Source organism: Ovis aries, chromosome 1 (assembly GCF_016772045.2).
Source record: "Ovis aries strain OAR_USU_Benz2616 breed Rambouillet chromosome 1, ARS-UI_Ramb_v3.0, whole genome shotgun sequence".
Taxonomy (NCBI): domain Eukaryota; kingdom Metazoa; phylum Chordata; class Mammalia; order Artiodactyla; family Bovidae; genus Ovis; species Ovis aries.
In genome coordinates, this window is record NC_056054.1 from 62,127,791 (window position 1) to 62,147,979 (window position 20,189).

At 37.7% G+C, this 20,189-nt stretch overlaps 1 protein-coding gene and 1 pseudogene across 2 annotated transcripts in view; one reads left to right on the forward strand and one right to left on the reverse strand.

Annotated features, from left to right (window-relative positions):
* The window catches only part of DNAI3 (dynein axonemal intermediate chain 3), a 94,292-nt gene that overhangs the window by 44,120 nt on the left and 29,983 nt on the right, over positions 1 to 20,189 (forward strand). For both annotated transcript variants that reach the window (XR_009596811.1, XM_027971598.2), the window contains exons 14-17: positions 1,686 to 1,759; positions 4,470 to 4,617; positions 5,926 to 6,013; positions 16,867 to 16,997. Coding sequence is in view for 1 of the 2 variants with exons in the window: in XM_027971598.2 (XP_027827399.2) it covers positions 1,686 to 1,759; positions 4,470 to 4,617; positions 5,926 to 6,013; positions 16,867 to 16,997 (441 nt within the window). In the remaining variant the exon portion in view is untranslated. The remainder of the gene's footprint in view (positions 1 to 1,685; positions 1,760 to 4,469; positions 4,618 to 5,925; positions 6,014 to 16,866; positions 16,998 to 20,189) is intronic.
* LOC105614794 (heterogeneous nuclear ribonucleoprotein A1-like) lies at positions 13,528 to 14,917 on the reverse strand (annotated as a pseudogene).

Below are 20,189 nucleotides of genomic sequence, written 5' to 3' on the forward strand. Positions count from 1 at the left end.
TAAATTATATTGAAAGAAATTTAAAATATGCACATGTAATTTTTTTAATTAAAAAATAAAGAGCAAGTAGCAAAATGAAGAAAAACATTTGCCCCAAATATGGTAAATACAAATTCCCAGTAAATAAGCTAAAGACATATACTGAAAAACAATTAACAGATAGACAGGAACATCATTCAGAGTTTCTAATAATCAAAGAAATTAATCATAAAGCAACAATAATGTATTCTTTTGGACCTATTTAATTCTTACATGAGACTTTCAAGTATTATCTTGTGTTAGAAAAGATGAAATGGTGAAATCAATAAACTCTAACATTACTGGTTTCAATATAAAAATTTTAGAATACAGTTAGCCAATGTGGTTCTCAAATCATTCACATTTTCAAAGTTTTTGACCATTAATACAAAATTTGGGGAATTTATATGAAGAAATAATCCAATTTATACAAAGAAATCCAATTTATATCCTAAGATACACAGTCACATATGTATCTTGACAAATCATGTCAAAGTATATCCATGAAAAAGATTGGAAAAGAATATAAGGTAGAATTATATTTGATTTTAAAAACTTCTATTTCTCAAACTTTCATAATATGATTATATTTTGTCTTTTTTTCAATCATTAATGCATAAAGCACCAGAGTAAGTGCAAGTCTGGAGTCTTGAGTTTCCTACAAGAGGGAAGCCTTATTAGAGGGAAAGGAAACATGGGTTCCTGCTTGTTTATCAGTCTCAGTGGAAGGTGACAGCTGTAACTGAACCTGACTGGGCTCAGGCCACACAGCAGAGTCAGCCAGGTTTCCAGGGTCCTCGCTCCTGTGACGCCAGCAGGCCTTACCACTGCAGCACCTGCATTCTTCTCCCACCCCTACTTTTACTGTTTATTTGCTGCCGGAACCCTCCACCTTTGCCGTTTTGCCCATCAGTTCTATCGGGTAGATAGGGTATTGGGAAAAGTCATTTTTTCCTGTTGATTTGAGAGTAGCACTGTCATAGGTTGCCACAAAAAATCTTTAACCTCCTTTGAGAGCTGGCTGGTTGGAAACGTGGACCGTCAGGACTCTAAGCCACTAACCCTCCTTGGACTCCTCTGTGTGCTAGCAGAGTTGTGCCACTACTTACTGAAAGAATGCAGGTGCCCAGCATTCACTGCATGCTGTCTCTAATTTAACACCAAGCCTCTTATCTATTGATCTTACCTGCTTAACAATCTCATTAAAGCACCTATGTTCTTCGGCTCCATAATTAACAGTGAAAAACAGAATGCATTTCTGCTTTTCTATTACATTCTGCATTTCTAATACATTTCTATTACATTTCTAATAATAATAGTAATGAAGTTATGGCATATCATCTGTATATTAAAAACCAGAATGGTTTATGACTACATAGGTAAGTTTTCAAATTGCAGTAACTGAAAAATCTTAGGATGGAAATTTATATTCATACTAACTAAAACTAATTTTAAAATGTAAAAATGCTTCTGTGAAAAAGGACCGGAAAAGATGTATGTCAGAATTATACTTGATTTCAAAACCTTCCAGTTCCCAAATTCTGTGTTTGTATTATGTTCTTTTAAAAAATGTTAAAGAAGAAAAAATTTTAACATAAAAAGCTTTGAGAAAAAAGTCATCACTGTTCTAGGTACACAGAACTTATTTCTAGCATTTTTAAAAATAGATTAACAGATTGGGAAACGTCTTTGAAAATCGAAGTGGAATATCCTGTCAACTTGTCACTTGTTCGGCAGACTGGTATGTCTTATTTTAATCATTACCTATTTGTTTTCAAACAATATCTTTATCTGATGCTTATTAGATTATTGTGCTCTTCTGTTCCTTAAATAATCTTTGTTGCAGCAATTAAGCCTAATTAACTAAAGGACAGAATTTTATATTGTTGCTGGTTTTAAAAAAATCTTCTTATGGATATGAATATATTGTAAAAAGAAGAATGAACTAGATTTCATGATTGGTAATATTGTATAAACATTATCCATAATTATTCTGGTTCTTCATAGTCACATATTTGAAATTTTGCAATGTTTGTTTATATTCAATTTTATCTTATAATTATGAAGATGACAACATTTAATTGGGAAAGTTTCTTTTAGAAGGTGGAAGAGTCTTGCATTTTTTATTGAACATTTATTACAAGTGTTTTTATAAATAATTCAGTAACTATATTGAAAAATATTTATTTTTAAAACTTATATCCTTCAATTTATAGAACTGAAAATTCATAGTGAAGTAGGACATATGAATGGGAATAGTATTATCTACATCCAGATACTAGCAAAACTTTACAATTCCAAATAGAAATCACAACACCTTAAGCTTTAGGCACTGATTGCAGCAGAAGCAGCTATGGAATGGCAGATGAAGGCATAAATAATTGAATTAATTAACCCTGTGGTCATGTATTGGGTACAGTTCTGTGATTACAAGCAACAGAAATTGACTATAGTTACCTTATGTGAACAAACTTAATTTATTGGAAGTTTATGCCAATGCTGTAATACATGCTTTAGCAGGTTAACTCTTTTTATATTGCCAATAACCCTGAAAAAATACTTATGGATCAAGGAAATGAGGCTTTGAAGGCAAATACATCATCTATCTATAGCTCACTATGTATATAGTGAATAGCCAGAATGAATGGCCAGCCTCTTCCATCAGAAGGGATCAGTTCCAACAACTGTACAACTGTTCAAGATTCAGAGAAGAGGTAAACCCAGAAATAAACCCATACATATGTGGTCAACTGATTTTCAACAAGGGTACCAAGGCAATTTAGTGGAGGAAAATAGTGTTTCAACAAATGGTGCTAGGACAAATGGGTATTCACCATAAAAAAATTACCTCATACTCTATATAAAAATTAATTGATTCATGTTAATGTATGGCAAAACCAATACAATATTGTAAAGTAATTAGCCTCCAATTAAAATAAATTTATATTAAAAAATTAATCGAAAATGAAATAAAGAGCTAAATGTAAGAGTTAAAACTAAACAGCTCTTAGAAAAAAACATGGACACACATAAATATAAGTGTTTATGACCTTGGATTAGGTAATGATTTCCTAGATATTACACCAACAAAGGAAATGCAAATCAGAATCACTTTTGATTAGATGCCACTTCACACAGACTAGACAGCCAAAATAAAAAAGACCAAAAAAATAGTGAGTGTTGTTGACAATGTAGAGAAATTGGGATCTTCAAGACAAAAGAAATAATACATCTGGTAAGGATGTAGAGAAATTGGAATTCTCAAAAATGATTCAGTTGCTTTGGAAAACAATCTTAACAGTTCCTCAAAAGATTAAACATAGGTGCTACCATGTAACCCAGCAATTCAAGTCCCCAATATATATCCAAGACAGATGAAAACCCACACCCACACAAAACTTATCAACAAATGTTCATAGCAGGATTATTCATAATAGCAAAAGAGGGAAGTAACCCAATTTTATTTATTCATTCATCAGTGCATCAAATGATGAAGGGGTAAATAAAGTGTAGTATAGTGCACACAATGGAATATTAGTTGACAATAAAAAGGAATGATGTACTGATATATACTACAACATGAATGACCTTCAAAAACATACTAAGTGAAAGAAGCCAGTCACAAAAGACCACATACTGTATGATTCCATTTATATGAAATGTCCAAAATAGACAAATTTGTAGAGACGGTAAGGAGATTAGTGGTTGCTCAGGGCTAGTGGGAGGGACTGAAGGAAATGGGGAATGACTGGTAATCTGTACACAAATTCTTGGGGAGAGGTGATATAAAATCTTCTAAAATTGATTTTGGTAATGGTTTGCACAGTTCAATGAGTATATTATAAAAAACCACTTAATTCTGTACTTTGAGTGAAAGAAAGTGAAGTGAAAGTATTAGTCATTCAGTTGTGTCCAACTCCTTGCGACCCCATGGACTATAGCCCACCAGGTTCCTCTGTCCATGGAATTCTCCAGATAAGAATACTGGAGTTGGTTGCCATTCCTTTCTCCAGGGGATCTTCCCCACCCAGGGATCAAACCCACATCTCTTGCATTGTAGGCAGATTCTTTACCACTGAGCCATCAAGGAAGCACTTTAAGTATACTTTAAGTGGGTGAATTTTGCAGTATATGAGTTATATTTCAATAAAGTTGTTACGTTTTTTCAAAAAAGATTGCATCATGAAAAAGATCGTCAGTTGCCAAATTCAATTGCCATATATGATAATATTAGTCTCAATACTAGCAAAATCATTAAATAATCCTATAAACTTTATAATTCTCTAAGATATGAAATGTAAAATAGTCCCATTTCATTAAAAGCTTAATTTTGGAGATATCAAATATAGCCATAATCACAATGTTAATGTATAGCAGCGAGAATGGTAGTCTTGAGGTTATACCTCTTCTCTGTACTTAGTTAAAAAATGAACTGTAAACTTTTTTTTAAGCACAATATGCTTTTGGGATATCAGACCACAGAAAGCCTTAACCCCTCAACCACAGGCAGAGAAAAAGAAAGAAGAAAGTATTGAAATCCCTTTTGATATACCATCTACTTTTTTGCATCTAGATCTCAGCTGGAAACCTCTCTCAAAGGTAAGTTAACATGGGATTTAGTCCATTTTATTTGCTTATATACACTATATAGTTTAAAAGTAGAGCCCCTCAGATTAACACAGGGCATTACAACTCATGTATTCATTCAACCAATACATTCTTTCATTGAGAGGTATTATGTCTGCCTAGGTCAAGACAGAAATCACAGTTACCATGAACTCAAGATGGATATTTGTTCATGTATAAGCAAGCAGCAACTTACCAATTTTTTTTAACAATTATTCATTATTACATAACAGTTGCTTAAAAATTAGTAAGCACTTAGGTTAGCCCAGAAAAGCTAATTTTATCAGTCTTATAGCCAAAATTCTACATGTTTTACCCATCAATAGTAGAATTGAATCACAATACTTATGACCAAATAAAACGAAGGTAGCTGAAAGAAGAACTATTTGTAGTTGTCTTCAATGGCAGAGCTTAAAGAAAAGTAATTTTAATTTAAGAAAAGTAGGGCTGTGAATGAGATGCATGTGAGAAGTATGAACAAACTTCTGACATTGATGGCTCTTTTTCTTTGAAATGTCTAATTCTATTTCCAAATTTAATATTTTTATTTTCCTTTGATTTACAAGTATCACTAAAATTACATTATCATGCATTTGTTCCCCGTGGAAGAGAAAGCAAGAGGGTTGAGAATATTCATGAAGTAACTAGGATTAGAAATGTTCTGGGCAGGATTTATAGCGCTGTAGATAGTTTTAAAAGGAACAAGTAAAGAAAGTTCACCTGAGACTAGTTGTATAGCATGCGGACAAAAATTCTAACGGAGAAAAATGGGGAGGGAGCCATGAGGGGAAAACGTTGTATGTGACGGTTTCCCATTCAGGAGCAGACCCGGGCCACTGGCGGAACTCAAGGGCCTGTATGTCCCTGAAGGGACTTGACAGCTCCAGGGAGGTGCAAGGTCCCTGCACAACTGTTCAGAGCTTTCTTTAGCTGGAAGATTTAGGGAACAGGGAAACAGGCCATTATTTTACATTAAAACTAACAATAAGATATTATGAAACAGAAGACAAAACAGTTTGAGAAATTTAACAACATATACGACTTTGGGATTTGGAAATGAGCCCCCAGACAAGTTCCCCTCAGTAGCCCGGTTTTAGAAACTGTGGTTTAGGTGCTTTCTGTGGGGAAAAGCAACCAAAATCTGAGGAAGAATGGCGAAGGGAGGCAGAGAGGGAAGTAGGGACATAGCCATGTGGGGACAGAGGGAAAGGCAAGAATAAATCAGCCATGGACAGTTTAAGGAAATATGGTAATAATCATTCCTATATGTTCTCTCAAAAGATAAGGCTGTCTAAAGGCGAAACAACTTTAGACCACTGCCCAACCAAGTTAAGCCTGAGTGAAGACAATCTCCTTTTCAAAGCACAAGGTAACTGCCTTTGCTTATTAAAAAGGCATTTAATAAGATTCCAGAGTTAGTAGTTTCTTATGTCTAAGGTGAGTACTTGCTGGGATAGTCTAATTTGTAAAAAAAAATACAGAAAAGCAAACCCTCCAGTACGGAATTTTACAACGGCTGTGATAGCGACAGCATGCACATTAAAACTTCCTGTATATACCAAAAGACGTGCTAGAACTCAGCTACGTTCAGTTTCATAGTTATTGAGCACATTCATATATTTTTGAAAGCTCATTATACTAAAAAATTTAATGAAGATCACTTAATGAATATGTATGTGCTCAAAGAATAATTCCACAGAACGGAATGCATCTCAAGTCTAGCAGACTAAATTATGGAGTACTCAGAAACAAACCACCATTCTCAATCAGAATAGAAAAAATTAGTGTTTATATAGCACCATAATAAAACTGAGTAGAGAAGGAACAATTCATTTTTAAAGATATCGCAACCTGTATACCCTTTGGGAAGTAATTGAAGGGTGTGCTCATAAGCTGTCAAAACTTAAAGGTGTGGATTAATATCCTACCTGGAGAGCAACACATAATGAAAGTATACTGGAATCACTAGCATCTGAAGTATTTTCCAAACATTTGCCTTATCAAAAGGATTTACATTTATAAATTGTTCATTGTTAAGTAATAAGACACATAAGACAAACATATAATATAACTAATATCAAGCTTGGGCAAAATTCACCTTGAAGGTGTATTTTTCATAGAAACAACCCAGTATCTCATGCCGAAAAGAAAAAAAATGGAATCAGAATTTTAGAGACATTTTCAAAGCAATATTAACACATTGCATGTGCTTTATGTATTCGGGCCTCCTTCATTCCAGAGGGTAAGTAAGGAGAGCTGCCTCCTCCAACTTCTCCTCTTTGTATTCCATTATTGGTTTCCATATATTGAATTCCAGCCATGGGTCAGGTACTGTGCTAATATTGCACATGCTTTTATTAATTTGACATATTTATGAAGTGTTTATTTTATGCTAGGCCCTGGGAGTGCAATGGTGAGTAAAATAGACACTAGTAATCAGAACAGTCCTACAAGCTGGGAGTTATCCTTATCAACGTAAAATTAAGGAAACCAAAACTGTAACTTATAAAAAGTTATCAATGTCCTAGTCTTATTTTTTTAACCTAATGAAAAAAGATGATCATCAGGGTATTAGTGCTTTTATCCAGTTTATAGTAAGGGTACAATTATGGCCTTTAAAGTGTGGGGTTTTTTCCTTTTAACCACTTTGTTGAGGTATAGTCAACATACAATAAAATGCACATGTTAAAATGTTCAACCTGATATATTCTGACATTAAAAACCTGTGAAACCCTCATTGTAATCAAGATAACGAGCTTATCCATCACTTCAAAAAGTTAACTCCTGTAGGGACTCTTTGCAATCCCTTCCTCCAGGACCTCTCCTACCTCCACTCCCAAGCCACCACTGATCCATTTTATGTCACTAAGAGTTTGCCTTTTCTAGAGTTTTATGTAAATCACACAGTTATACTTTTGGGGTCTGTCTTCTTTCAATCAGCTCATTATTTGGGGATTCATCCATGTTGTTGTGAGTATCAGTAGTTTATTCCTTTTTATTCCAGAGTAGTATTTCATTGCATGGATATACCACAGATGTTTATTCATTCCTCTGTTGATGGGAATTTGGGTTGTTTTCAGCTAGGACATAAATAAAGCTTCTGTGAATGTTCATATGCAAGTCTTTGTATGGACATATGCTTTCATTTGTCTTGGGTAAATATCTAGGAATGGACTGATTGGATCATATGGATGTATGTTTAACTTTTAAACAAACCACCAGTGTTTTCCAAGGTGTCTGTACCCTTTTACATTCCCCCCTGGCAGTATATAAGAGTTTCCTGTTCTCCTGCATCCTCACAAACAGTTGGTGTGATTGGTCCTTTTAATTTAATCATTCTGAAATATGATGTGTGCCTGTGTGCTCTGCCGCTCAGTTCTGTCCAACTCTTTGCAACCCCATGGACTGTAGCCCACTAGGCTCCTCTGCCCATGGAATTTTCCAGGCAAGAATACTAAAATATATTATTGATATCTTATTTGCCTTTATCTAATGGCTAAAGATGTTGACCATATTTTCATGTATTTGTTTGCCACCTGTATATCTTCTCTGGTGAAGTGTCCAAAACTTTTGTCAGTTTTTCAGTTGTATTGTTTGATATCTTATTATTGAGCCTTATGGGTTCCTAATATAATCTGCATACTAGTCCTTTATCAAATATATGATTTGCAACTATTTTCTCTCAGCCTGTGATTTATACTCTAATAAATCATTGTGTTATTCTCCTAACATTTCCTTTGAAAAGCAGAAGTCTTTATCTTTAATAAAGCTAATTTATGCTCCTTCTTGACCCAAAGCAGAGGTCTTTCTAAAGTGTGCTTTTTAAAATGCATTATGAGATATGACTACTTATTTTTTAAGAAAACAGGTGAATTGTAACTTTAACATTCCTCAAATGAGTATAATTTCTATTGATCCTTCATTTCTTTACATTGGACTCTTAGCCCATCTCTTTCTGAAGATTGCCTAAATATGTTACCATTTCAGGAGACATAAACCTTTTTTTCCTTAGAGAACATCATATTTCATTTTAGTGTAGGCACAGCTAACAATAGGGAATGGGCACATAAAGCTCAATGTGGTAAGAGCATTATTTAGAAATACTGTCATCCTTTAACTTTTAAAGGATAATTTTCTCATTGTTATTATCTTCATATCTGTGTCTATTCAAAACATTTATTACATTCCTACAAAGTGCCGGTGTCTGAGGATATATCTGTGCATAGACAAGCCCCTACTTTCAAGGAGCTTACATTCTGGTGGGACACACACTAAAATAAACGACAAATACATACCTGCATCTGCTTAATGAAGGGCCTATGTAAAGTAAACCTGAAGCACGCCCCGAATGCCATCAAACAGGAGCTTCATCAAAGGAGTGTTCTCTTTCCAGACAAAATCGTGTTGTTGAGAACTTTTTGGTTTAGTCACGAAGTTGTGTCTGACTCATGATCCCATGAACTGTAGCTCACCAGGCTCTTCTATCCATGGGATTTTCCAGGCAAGAATACTGGAGTGGGTTGCCATTTCCTTTTCCAGGGGATCTTCCTGACCCAGGGATCAAACCCATGTCTCCTGCATTGTAGGCAGACTCTTTACCAACTGAACCACCAGGGAAGCCCAAAGTCAGTCATGTTTGACTCTCAAATACCATAGTTAGATCTCCAACTCCTAATAGCTGACCGGCAACAGGAGGCAGAACATGGGCATAGTAATGCCTTTAGAGATAAGAGGCATGTGTTAGAAAGATCCAGGGGATCACCAAGATAAGTCTTTCATGTGAGCCCCTGGATCTTTCTAACATATACTTCTTATGGCCCTGGGAGATTTCTTAGAAAAAGGCATATTTGACTAAATCAGCTCAGAAAGGAGATATGGACATATGTTTTTAATTCTCATCTGAGACTATAGTTGGCCATGTCCTCTTACCTGTATTAAGTTGATATGTCAACAGCACCACAAATCAGAAAAAGACTTAACTTTCACCTGGTGATCCCCTGGATCTTTCTAACATATGCCTCTTATCTCTAAAGGCATGACCACATCCTGCCTCCTGTCACCAGTCACCTTTCAGGAGTTGGAGATCTACCTATGGAATTTTGAGATCTTCCTTGCACACACTGGATCTATCCACCTATTCTGGCCAGATTTGGACCTGTTGGCTAGAACACACTCATAGGCTTCTGTATCACATTTTGCTTGTTATGATGGGTTCACTGACTAGGAATCACAGGTTCATGCTGTTCTACCATCATTTTCCTGAGTACGCCTTCAGTTTGTGTCTGGTACTCTGTTGCCATCTAGTGGCCACAGGCCTGCCATGTTGCTGCTGCTAAGTCGCTTCAGTCTTGTCCGACTCTGTGCGACCCCATAGAGGGCAGCCTACCAGGCTCCTCTATCCATGGGATTCTCCAGGCAAGAGTAATGGAGTGGGGTGCCATTGCCTGCGATGTCAGAGCCATAAGTCAGTGATCTTCTAAATAGTAAATTTTCGGTAAGGTTTTTTAATTTTTGCAGTCAGTCTGAATCTCCTTTCTTAAAAAAGAATTCTTCCTATATTCTTCAAACTTCTCTTGCTGTTGTGAACGGGGATTCTTTTTTAAAATTATAATTTTGAATTTATATTAAGTATAAGACAATGCTGATTTCAAACCAACTAACTTGCCTAAATCTTTTAGTTTATCTAGAGATTCTCTTGAGGTTTCTTTGAAAGCAACTGTGAATCCTATTCACTTTGTCCTTTCTATCCATTTCTTTCATGGTAAGTTTTTTCTACTGTTCTTTTAACAAATAGTGACCTTCAGAAAGATATTTTTAGGAACTGATTTTATGAGCCCAATTGTCATATCTCCTCTTATCAAGAAAAGCACTAAAGTCCTTCATGGTAATGACGATTCCTCATGATACCAAAAGCTTCATGGGATTAGTAGAAACCTTCTGGAAAAATATGTGCTTAATTGAATATATCCCCTTTTCACCAAAATCACATATATACTGAACTTTCCCCCCTGTGTCTTTGGAGTAATTTTTCAGAGCTTTTTGAGGTGCTGTCTTTATATTTTTATAAGCAATAGGATGTGGATTTTGGAGGCTGGGTTTAAATTCAAAAGCCACAATTATTATTTGAACAGATCTGTCTGTGCCTTTTTCCCCACCATGTGTTTGAAAAGAGAAAGATGAAACTAAGGGGAGTAAATAATAGCAGTAACTACCTCCTAGAGTGTTATGAAGATAAAATGAGCTAATGCATGTAAGCTGTAAGAACTGCCTATCATCAACTCACAATCAGCATTAGCTACCATCTGTGAGACCTTGGGCAAGCTACTTAATCTCTCTGACCCTCAGTTTACTCACCCTTGAAGGAGGATTAACACTTCAACACCTTGGGAATTATTGTGAGAATGGAATGATATGGTTTAGTGCACACAGCTTAGTGCCTGGTATGTAGTCAGCACTCAGTAAATGTTAGCAACTATTAGCAGCTGCTGATGGAAAATTCATGACCGAAAACTCAGCAGTGGCCACAGGACTGGAAAAGGTCAGTTTTCATTCCAATTCCAAAGAAAGGAAATGCAAAAGAATGCTCAAACTACTGCACAATTTCACTCATCTCACACGCTAGTAAAGTAATGCTCAAAATTCTCCAAGCCAGGCTTCAGCAATACATGAACCGTGAACTCCCTAATGTTCAAGCTGGTTTTAGAAAAGGCAGAGGAACCAGAGATCAAATTGCCAACATCCACTGGATCATCAAAACAGCAAGAGAGTTCCAGAAAAACATCTATTTCTGCTTTATTGACTATGCCAAAGCCTTTGACTGTGTGGATCACAATGAACTGTGGAAAATTCTGAAAGAGATGGGAATACCAGACCACCTGACCTGCCTCTTGAGAAATCTGTATGCAGGTCAAGAAGCAACAGTTAGAACTGGACATGGAACAACAGACTGGTTCCAAATAGGAAAAGGAGTACATCAAGGCTGTATATTGTCACCGTGCTTATTTAACTTATATGCAGAGTACATCATGAGAAACACTGGACTGGAAGAAACACAAGCTGGAATCAAGATTTCCGGGAGAAATATCAATAACCTCAGATATTCAGATGACACCACCCTTATGGCAGAAAGTGAAGAGGAGCTAAAAGCCTCTTGATGAAAGTGAAAGAGGAGAGTGAAAAAGTTGGCTTAAAGCTCAACATTCAGAAAACGAAGATCATGGCATCTGGTCCCATCACTTCATGGGAAATAGATGGGGAAACAGTGGAAACAGTGGCTGACTTTATTTTTGGGGCTCCAAAATCACTGCAGATGGTGATTGCAGCCATGAAATTAAAAGACGCTTACTCCTTGGAAGAAAAGTTATGACCAACCTAGACAGTATATTCAAAAGCAGAGACATTACTTTGCCGACTAAGGTCTGTCTAGTCAAGGCTATGGTTTTTCCTGTGGTCATGCATGGATGTGAGAGTTGGACTGTGAACAAGTCTGAGCACTGAAGAATTGATGCTTTTGAACTGTGGTGTTGGAGAAGACTCTTGAGAATCCCTTGGACTGCAAGGAGATCCAACCAGTCCATTCTAAAGGAGATCAGCCCTGGGATTTCTTTGGAAGGAATAATGCTAAAGCTGAAACTCCAGTACTTTGGCCACCTCATGAGAAGAGTTGACTCATTGGAAAAGACTCTGATGCTGGGAGGGATTGGGGGCAGGAGGAGAAGGGGATGACAGAGGATGAGATGGCTGGATGGCATCACTGACTCGATGGACGTGAGTCTGAGAGAACTCTGGGAGTTGGTGATGGACAGGGAGGCCTGGCGTGCTGTGATTCATGGGGTCGCAAAGAGTCGGACAAGACTGAGTGACTGAAATGAACTGAACTGAACTGTGGATGATGTTGAATTCAATACATATCCAAGTTATTACAGGCAAGTCTGAATAAATGCAGCTGATGATAACATTTTCTCAGGCCTCATCCTCTTTGACCAGCAAATTAAATGCTATTGACTAAGCCCATCTTCTTGGAGCTCCCACCTTGGATTCTGAGATTTTCCTGGCCCCTCTTTAGTTTCCCTTCTCTGATCTTCTTCCTGGCTGCATTTCACCTTGCTGCCCTCTCATCAGGAATGTACTTCAGCTGTGTGTTTTCCCTGTTGCACACTCTCCCTTTGATAACATAGTGTGCTCTCCCACCTGTGCTGAGAATCCTTAAATCTTGTCTCTCACTGTCTCTTTGCACTGAATCCACTCTACCCATACAACATCAGTGCATCTAGAATAGAACTCATAACATGAGTTACCCCTGCCTCTCTCCTCAGGCCCCCAAGCCCAGTCTCTCATAGAGGATAACTAAATCTGTGTCCACAATGCCTTTTCCTTTTCGCACATTTTCCTTTTCCTTTGCATTATCAGCAGTGACCCTTGGATGAGGCACTTGGTTCCCCTTGTTAGACCAGGGGAGCACTCCCTCAGGAAACATTTTTTTTTGAGGGTATTAAATCTTTTATTGATTACACATGATAATGGATGATATACAAGCTTCATTCCCATCTAAAACTTCATCTGGTACCATAATTCAATTTAGATATGTTGCATAGGATGTGCCAACAATCATTAATAATAATAAAAAAAAAACTCCATGACTTTGCATGGATGACCCTTTAAATGGTCACCCATTTAAACTCCAGGTCACAACACAGTAACTGTCAGTTCAACTACGCCAAGGTTCTGAAGACAACAGCTTCTCCACCAAAGCAGGTTGTAAATAAATTTCAAATGGAACCTGGCATCACCCTGAAGGAACTCTAACTTCACACGGTAGTTTACCAAAATGGCTTCAGAGTAGACTAACTTTACAGCACATTAAAAAAAAAAAAAAAGCACATTTAATTCAGTATCATGATCAGTCTATTACATTTAGCAATCAACAGCATGGGTACAAAAACAAAATCTACATTAAAACCCTTTGTTGGAATGGTTTATACTTTCCACAGAACAGAAACTAAAATAACCTGTTATACAATTAGTCACAAGTACAGTCCTCGAGTTTTTTGCCCATACACATGAGTGTTGTCTAAAAGGTGTCTTGTTTGTAGCAGCTGGGCCCTGCCACCACTGTGCTGGCTGAGTTCACAAATCTGTTGTAACCTGTAGCTGCCCTGTCACTTCTCCGGCTCTCCTCTCCTGCTAAGCTTTGTTTCCTGGCAGTAATTAAAACTTTCCGCCACTGCCGTAGCTCCTGCCGCTGCTGGAGCCACCACAGCCACCTTCATTTCATGGTTTGGCAAAGTATTGACCTCCACCACCATAGGGGCCAGAACTTCTCCCTCCAAAGTTTCCTCCTTTCATGGGTCCACAATTTGAAGATTGATTGTTGTAACTGCCAAAATCATTGTAGCTTCCGCCACCTCCAAAACTGCTTCCGTCATTACCAAATCCATTATATCCATCCCCACTGCCACCATATCCGCCACCACCACGGCTGCCACCAAAGCCACCTCGACCGCTGACGTTTCCTCCACGACCAAAGTTGTCGCTCCCATCCAAACCACCTCCACGACCGCCACCAAAGTCTTCAGAACCACTGCGACCCCTCTGGCTGGCCGAAGCAGTAGCCATCGCTTGCTCAGACAGGGCCTTTCTCACTTCACAGCCCTGGCCGTTCGCAGTGCGGTGTTTCTGAGCGACAGTCTCGCCTACGGAGTCACGGCCATCAAAGAGCACGACAGCGCAGCCTCTCTTTTAGCCGCTGCCTCGGTCAGTCGTGATCTCAGTCACGTCAGGTTCCCATACTGCTCGAGATAATCTCTCAGGCGGTGCTCTTCAGCGTCTTCTTTAATGCCACAACAAAAACCTCTTTCACAGGTAAGTGGGCCCCAGGTCTTTGACAATGCTCTCTCGAGACGTTCCTCTTGGGTTCCACAGCTCTTCCGTCCGCCTTGTGCGGCCTTCCTTTCGCCTCCTCCAAGGCGTGTGTGACAAACCCGAAGCCTCTGGGGCGCTTGGCGTTTGGATCGCTCGTTGTTACCACACAGTCTGTGAGCGCTCCCCATTGCTCAAAATGGCTCCTCAGACCCTCATCAGTTGTTTCAAAGCTCGGTCCTCTGATGAGGAGCTCCCGCAGCTGTTCAGGCTCTTTGGGAGACTCTGACTCAGACATGAAAGCAGTGGAGGCGGGATGGGGGAACTTCAGCGATGCTTTCTCCGCGGCATACACAGGCAGAAAGGAGTAACCAAATGAACAGATCTCAGGAAATATTTTTTAAGCACATATTCCCAATGAACATGTATTTATTTACATTGTATTTATGTATGTTCTACTCTGGTAATATATTTATGTACATTATTTTAAAAAGAAAAACATAAAAACGAGAGTGAAGAATTTGAAATAAATATTTTAATGATTTTAATTTTATGTATTAAATAGATATGAAATGCATTTTTTGCTCTTGCTAAATGCATTGTGAATAATATCTTTTAGTTAGAACAGTGTTGGAGAAGGCAATGGCACCCTACTCCAGTACTCTTGCCTGGAAAATCCCATGGATGGAGGAGCTTGGTGGGCTGCAGTCCATGGGGTCGCTGAGTCAGACACGACTGAGCGACTTTACTTTCACGTTTCACTTTCATGCATTGAAGAAGGAAATGGCAACCCACTCCAGTGTTCTTGCCTGGAGAATCCCAGGGGCGGGGGAGCCTGGTGGGCTGCCGTCTATGGGGTCGCACAGAGTCAGACACGACTGAAGCAACTTAGCAGCAGCAGCAGCAAGAACAGTGGTTGAATGTTTCTAGTTATTTCTTGAAATGTTGATGACACTGTGTAATACAGCCAGTTAAAGATTCCATGTTTCGCTTACTTTGGTACTTGTTTTTAATGTCTTACCTAGTATGAAATGGGATTGCTCAAAGTGTGTAGATCCCAAACGAAGTGTTGGTTGACTATGCTTACTAAATCATGATGATTATCTTTTACTTTTGATTTTTATTATAGTTGAAGTTTTCTTCTCCTACTTAGTTTTCGTTTATACTTTTGTTGGTTTTTACATGGTTGATATAACCCAGAGGATATATTAAGGGTGTGTGTGATGAGTAAAGTATTGTGAACTTACATTTCTTTATGATCTTTCCCAGGAATATAATATCACATTAAAAAAAATAAGTGATTTGGAAAAATGTCCAAGATATATCTTTAAGAGAATAGAAAATAAGGAAAAAAACTAGAAAACCCACTTAAAAATAAATTGTCTATATATAATCACCAAAAAGTAATAGAGAAAAATAGACCAATATTTTAATAGTGATACCTCTGGGAAATGTGATAATGAATGATTTTTGCTCTTTTATTCATGCTTTTCTCTCGTTTCGAAAGCTTCAATTAACATTTACTAATTTAAGACCTCAAAAATAGCATGTATTAATTTTAGATTAATTAAAATTAATCAGATGCTTTTAAAAAGATAAAAGTTACAGATAACATTTGAATTTCACCCCCTAGTTTAGCTGTGCTCTTAAACCGTTTACATGGAGAGCTATGATATAGTATAATCACCAAAGTTCATAAATAATAAACCTGAAATAATCAGCCAGCATTAAATAATGTTCAACATGCTGTATTTATGACAAACACAAATAACACATGTTAGATGGATTTAGTTTTTAGCAGTTAAAAGAATTTGCACATAAAAGGCTAACCTTGAATTATTTTTTAAAATTGCTATATGATGCCAACTGTATAAAAATGATATGAATTGCTCATTGGAGATTGTCAAGGGTGTTAATTCAAGGGAAATATCAATGATATCTCTTATTGAGAAAATCCAAGGGTGTTATATAACTTAGAGGATGTATTTTGTGTCCGGTATACTGTCAGTAATTCTGAGATAATATAGATATTGTAGAAGTGACTTTTGGACCATGCCATGAAAACTTTTAGAGCCCCTGAAAAGTGGGCAGAGGAGTCTTCCCTTTCTCACCCAGGAAACACTTCAACCAGAGCAGTGTGGCTTTGATCAGGTTCATAGGCAAGGGATTCCATATAAACTGTGGCTTGAAAAAGGCATTCTACTGCTAAATTAGAACTCTAAAACTTCTTGGACTTATGCCCACCACACTGGGGAGGAAGTAGGGTGGATATGTGTGACAAAGGACAGAGAATATAAACTAATTATATTTTAGAAGATCTTTCAATGTAAATATGTGCTTCTTCTATCCAAATGTCTCTAAAAGAAAAAATATTAGCCCAGAGCAAAGCAGTGAAGGCAGGAGAAATGAACCCATACCAGAATCTGGAGAACGCATTGAGCAATATTCTCAAGCCAATAGATGACTTCTGCACCAAGTTCTTTGTGGGAACAGAGGTGAGTTGCAATTACCTGCTTCTAAAATTAGCATTTAAGTTACATTTAAATATATGATTATGACCTCTATAGTATGTTTGTCTTATGAGGGCTTATAATACTTTTTTTACTCTTCTATCTTTTGGCTTACAATATTTATCCTATTTTCATAATTTTATATGCTTGCTGAAATTTAAAAATTTTAACCTCAATGTCTCATAGATTCATATTTGAATAGACGATCAAGTTCTCAAGTTCTTAGATGTCTTTAAATTCATAAATGTGAACAGTCTATAAAATTAGATATGACTTTTTACTAATAAAAGTCTATAAAATGAGGTATGTCTCTTTACTAATAAAAGACTATAAAAGTAGGTATGACTCTTTTTACTAAGAAATTATCAACTTACAAATAATTACCAAACACATGCCATATGGAAAAACCATGCTAAGTGTTTCAGATTTACTAAGAAAATATATTGTTTTGTTAGGCCACTTACAATCTAGTAGGAGAGTGAAAAAGTCACTCAATTCAAAAGGTAAATAGCAATTGGATATAGTAATAATGACAAAATATGCATAAACATAAAATTTACCATCTTAACCATTTTTGTGTATACCATTCAGTGGTACTAAGTACATTCATATCGTTGAGTAACTCTCACCACCATCCATCTTGAGAACTATTTCATTATTCCAAATTATAGTTTTGTCCCAGTTGAAGCAGTAATTCTGCATTCCCTACTGACTCCAGCTCCTGGCAACCACAATTCTACTTACTTTCTCAAAGAATTTGACTATTTTAGTAGTCAAATGTAAGTGGAATCATATAATATTTGTCTCTGTGCACAGTGAAGTTTTATAAGCCAGGGATGACAGCTTTAGAAAGAAAATCTTTAAGATGAACTATGGACAGAGGTTCCTGACATTTTACAGGACACAGGGATCAAGACCATCCCCAAGAAAAAGAAATGCAAAAAAAGTAAAATGGCTGTCTGAGGAGGCCTTACAAACAGCTGTGAAAAGAGAAGCAAAAAGGAAAGATATACCCATTTGAAAGCAGAGTTCTAAAGAATAGCAAGGAGAGATAAGAAAGCCTTCCTTGGTGATCAATGCAAAGAAATAGAGGAAAACAATAGAATAGGAAAGACTAGAGATCTCTTCAAGAAAATTAGAGATACCAAGGGAACATTTCATGCAAAGATGGGCTCAATAAAGGACAGAAATGGTATGGACCTAATAGAAGCAGAAAATATTAAGAAGAGGTAGCAAGAATACACAGAAAAACTATACAAAAAAAGAGCTTCACAACCCAGATAATCACAACAGTGTGATCACTCACCTAGAGCCAAACATCCTGGAATGTGAAGTCAAGTGGGCCTTAGGAAGCATCACTATGAACAAAGCTACTGGAGGTGATGGAATTCCATTTGAGCTATTTCCAATCCTGAAAGATGATGCTGTGAAAGTGCTGCACTCAATATGCCAGCAAATTTGGAAAACTCAGCAGGGGCCGCAGGACTGGAAAAGGTCAGTTTTCATTCCAAGCCCAAAGAAAGGCAGTACCAAAGAATACTCAAACTACCACACAATTGCACTCATCTCACACGCTAGTAAAGTAATGCTCAAAATTCTCCAAGCCAGGCTTCAACAATATGTGAACCGTGAACTTCCTGATGTTCAAGCTGGTTCTAGAAAAGGCAGAGGAACCAGAGATCAAATTGCCAACATGCGCTGGATCATGGAAAAAGCAAGAGAGTTCCAGAAAAACATCTATTTCTGCTTTATTGACTATGCCAAAGCCTTTGACTGTGTGGATCACAATAAACTGGAAAATTCTGAAAGAGATGGGAATACCAGACCATCTAACCTGCCTCTTGAGAAATCTATATGCAGATCAAGAAGCAACAGTTAGAACTGGACATGGAACAACAGACTGGTTCCAAATAGGAAAAGGAGTACATCAAGGCTGTATATTGTCACCCTGCTTATTTAACTTATATGCAGAGTACATCATGAAAAATGCTGGGCTGGAGGAAGCACGAGGTGGAATCAAGATTGCTGGGAGAAATATCAGTAATCTCAGATATGCAGATGACACCACCCTTATGGCAGAAAGTGAAGAACTAAAGAGCCTCTTGATGAAAGTGAAAGAGGAGAGTGAAAAAATTGGCTTAAAGCTCAACATTCAGAAAATGAAGATCATGGCATCTGGTCCCATCACTTCATGGCAAATAGAAGGGGGAGCAGTGTCAGACTTTATTTTTGGGGGCTCCAAAATCACTGCAGATGGTGATTGCAGCCATGAAATTAAATTACTCCTTGGAAGGAAAGTTATGACCAACCTAGACAGCATATTAAAAAGCAGAGACATTACTTCGCCGACTAAGGTCCCTCTAGTCAAGGCTATGGTTTTTCCAGTAGTCATGTATGGATGTGAGAGTTGGACTATAAAGAGAGCTGAGCACAGAAGAACTGATGCTTTTGAACTGTGTTGTTGGAGAAGACTCTTGAGAGCCCCTTGGACTGCAAGGAGATCCAACACAGTCCATTCTAAAGGAGATCAGTCCTGGGTGTTCATTGGAAGGACTGATGTTGAAGCTGAAACTCTAATACTTTGGCCACCTGATGCAAAGAGCTGACTCATTTGAAAAGACCCTGATGCTGGGAAAGATTGAAGGCAGGAGGAGAAGGGGATGACAGACGATGAGACGGTTGAATGGCATCACTGACTCAATGGACATGAGTTTGGGTAAACTCTGGGAGTTGGTGATAGACAGGGAGGCCTGGCGTGCTGTGGTTCATGGGGTCGCAAAGAGTTGGACACGACTGAGCGACTGAACTGAACAAACTGAAAGCATGACACCCTTGGCTTTAACTCTTCTTCAGTGACTTCTTCATGATACACGAAAAATCCAAACTCCTTACACCAAGGCCTGTAAGTTTCTGCATAAGTTGCCTCCTTTCTCTCTCTCTACCTCATCTGTACCAATCTCCTCACTCTGTCTGCTCTGATTTTTTTCTCTCTCATTTTTTGTACCAGACTCTTTCCTGCCTTTCAGGTCCCTGCACTCCTTGGAATGAATGACATTCATCATTCAGCAGTTATTTATTGATCATTTAATATAAGCTGAGTACTGTTCTTCGCCCAGGGAATATAGCAGTGAACAGAACAGCTAGAATTCCCTGCCTTCTAAGGGCTGACATTCCAAT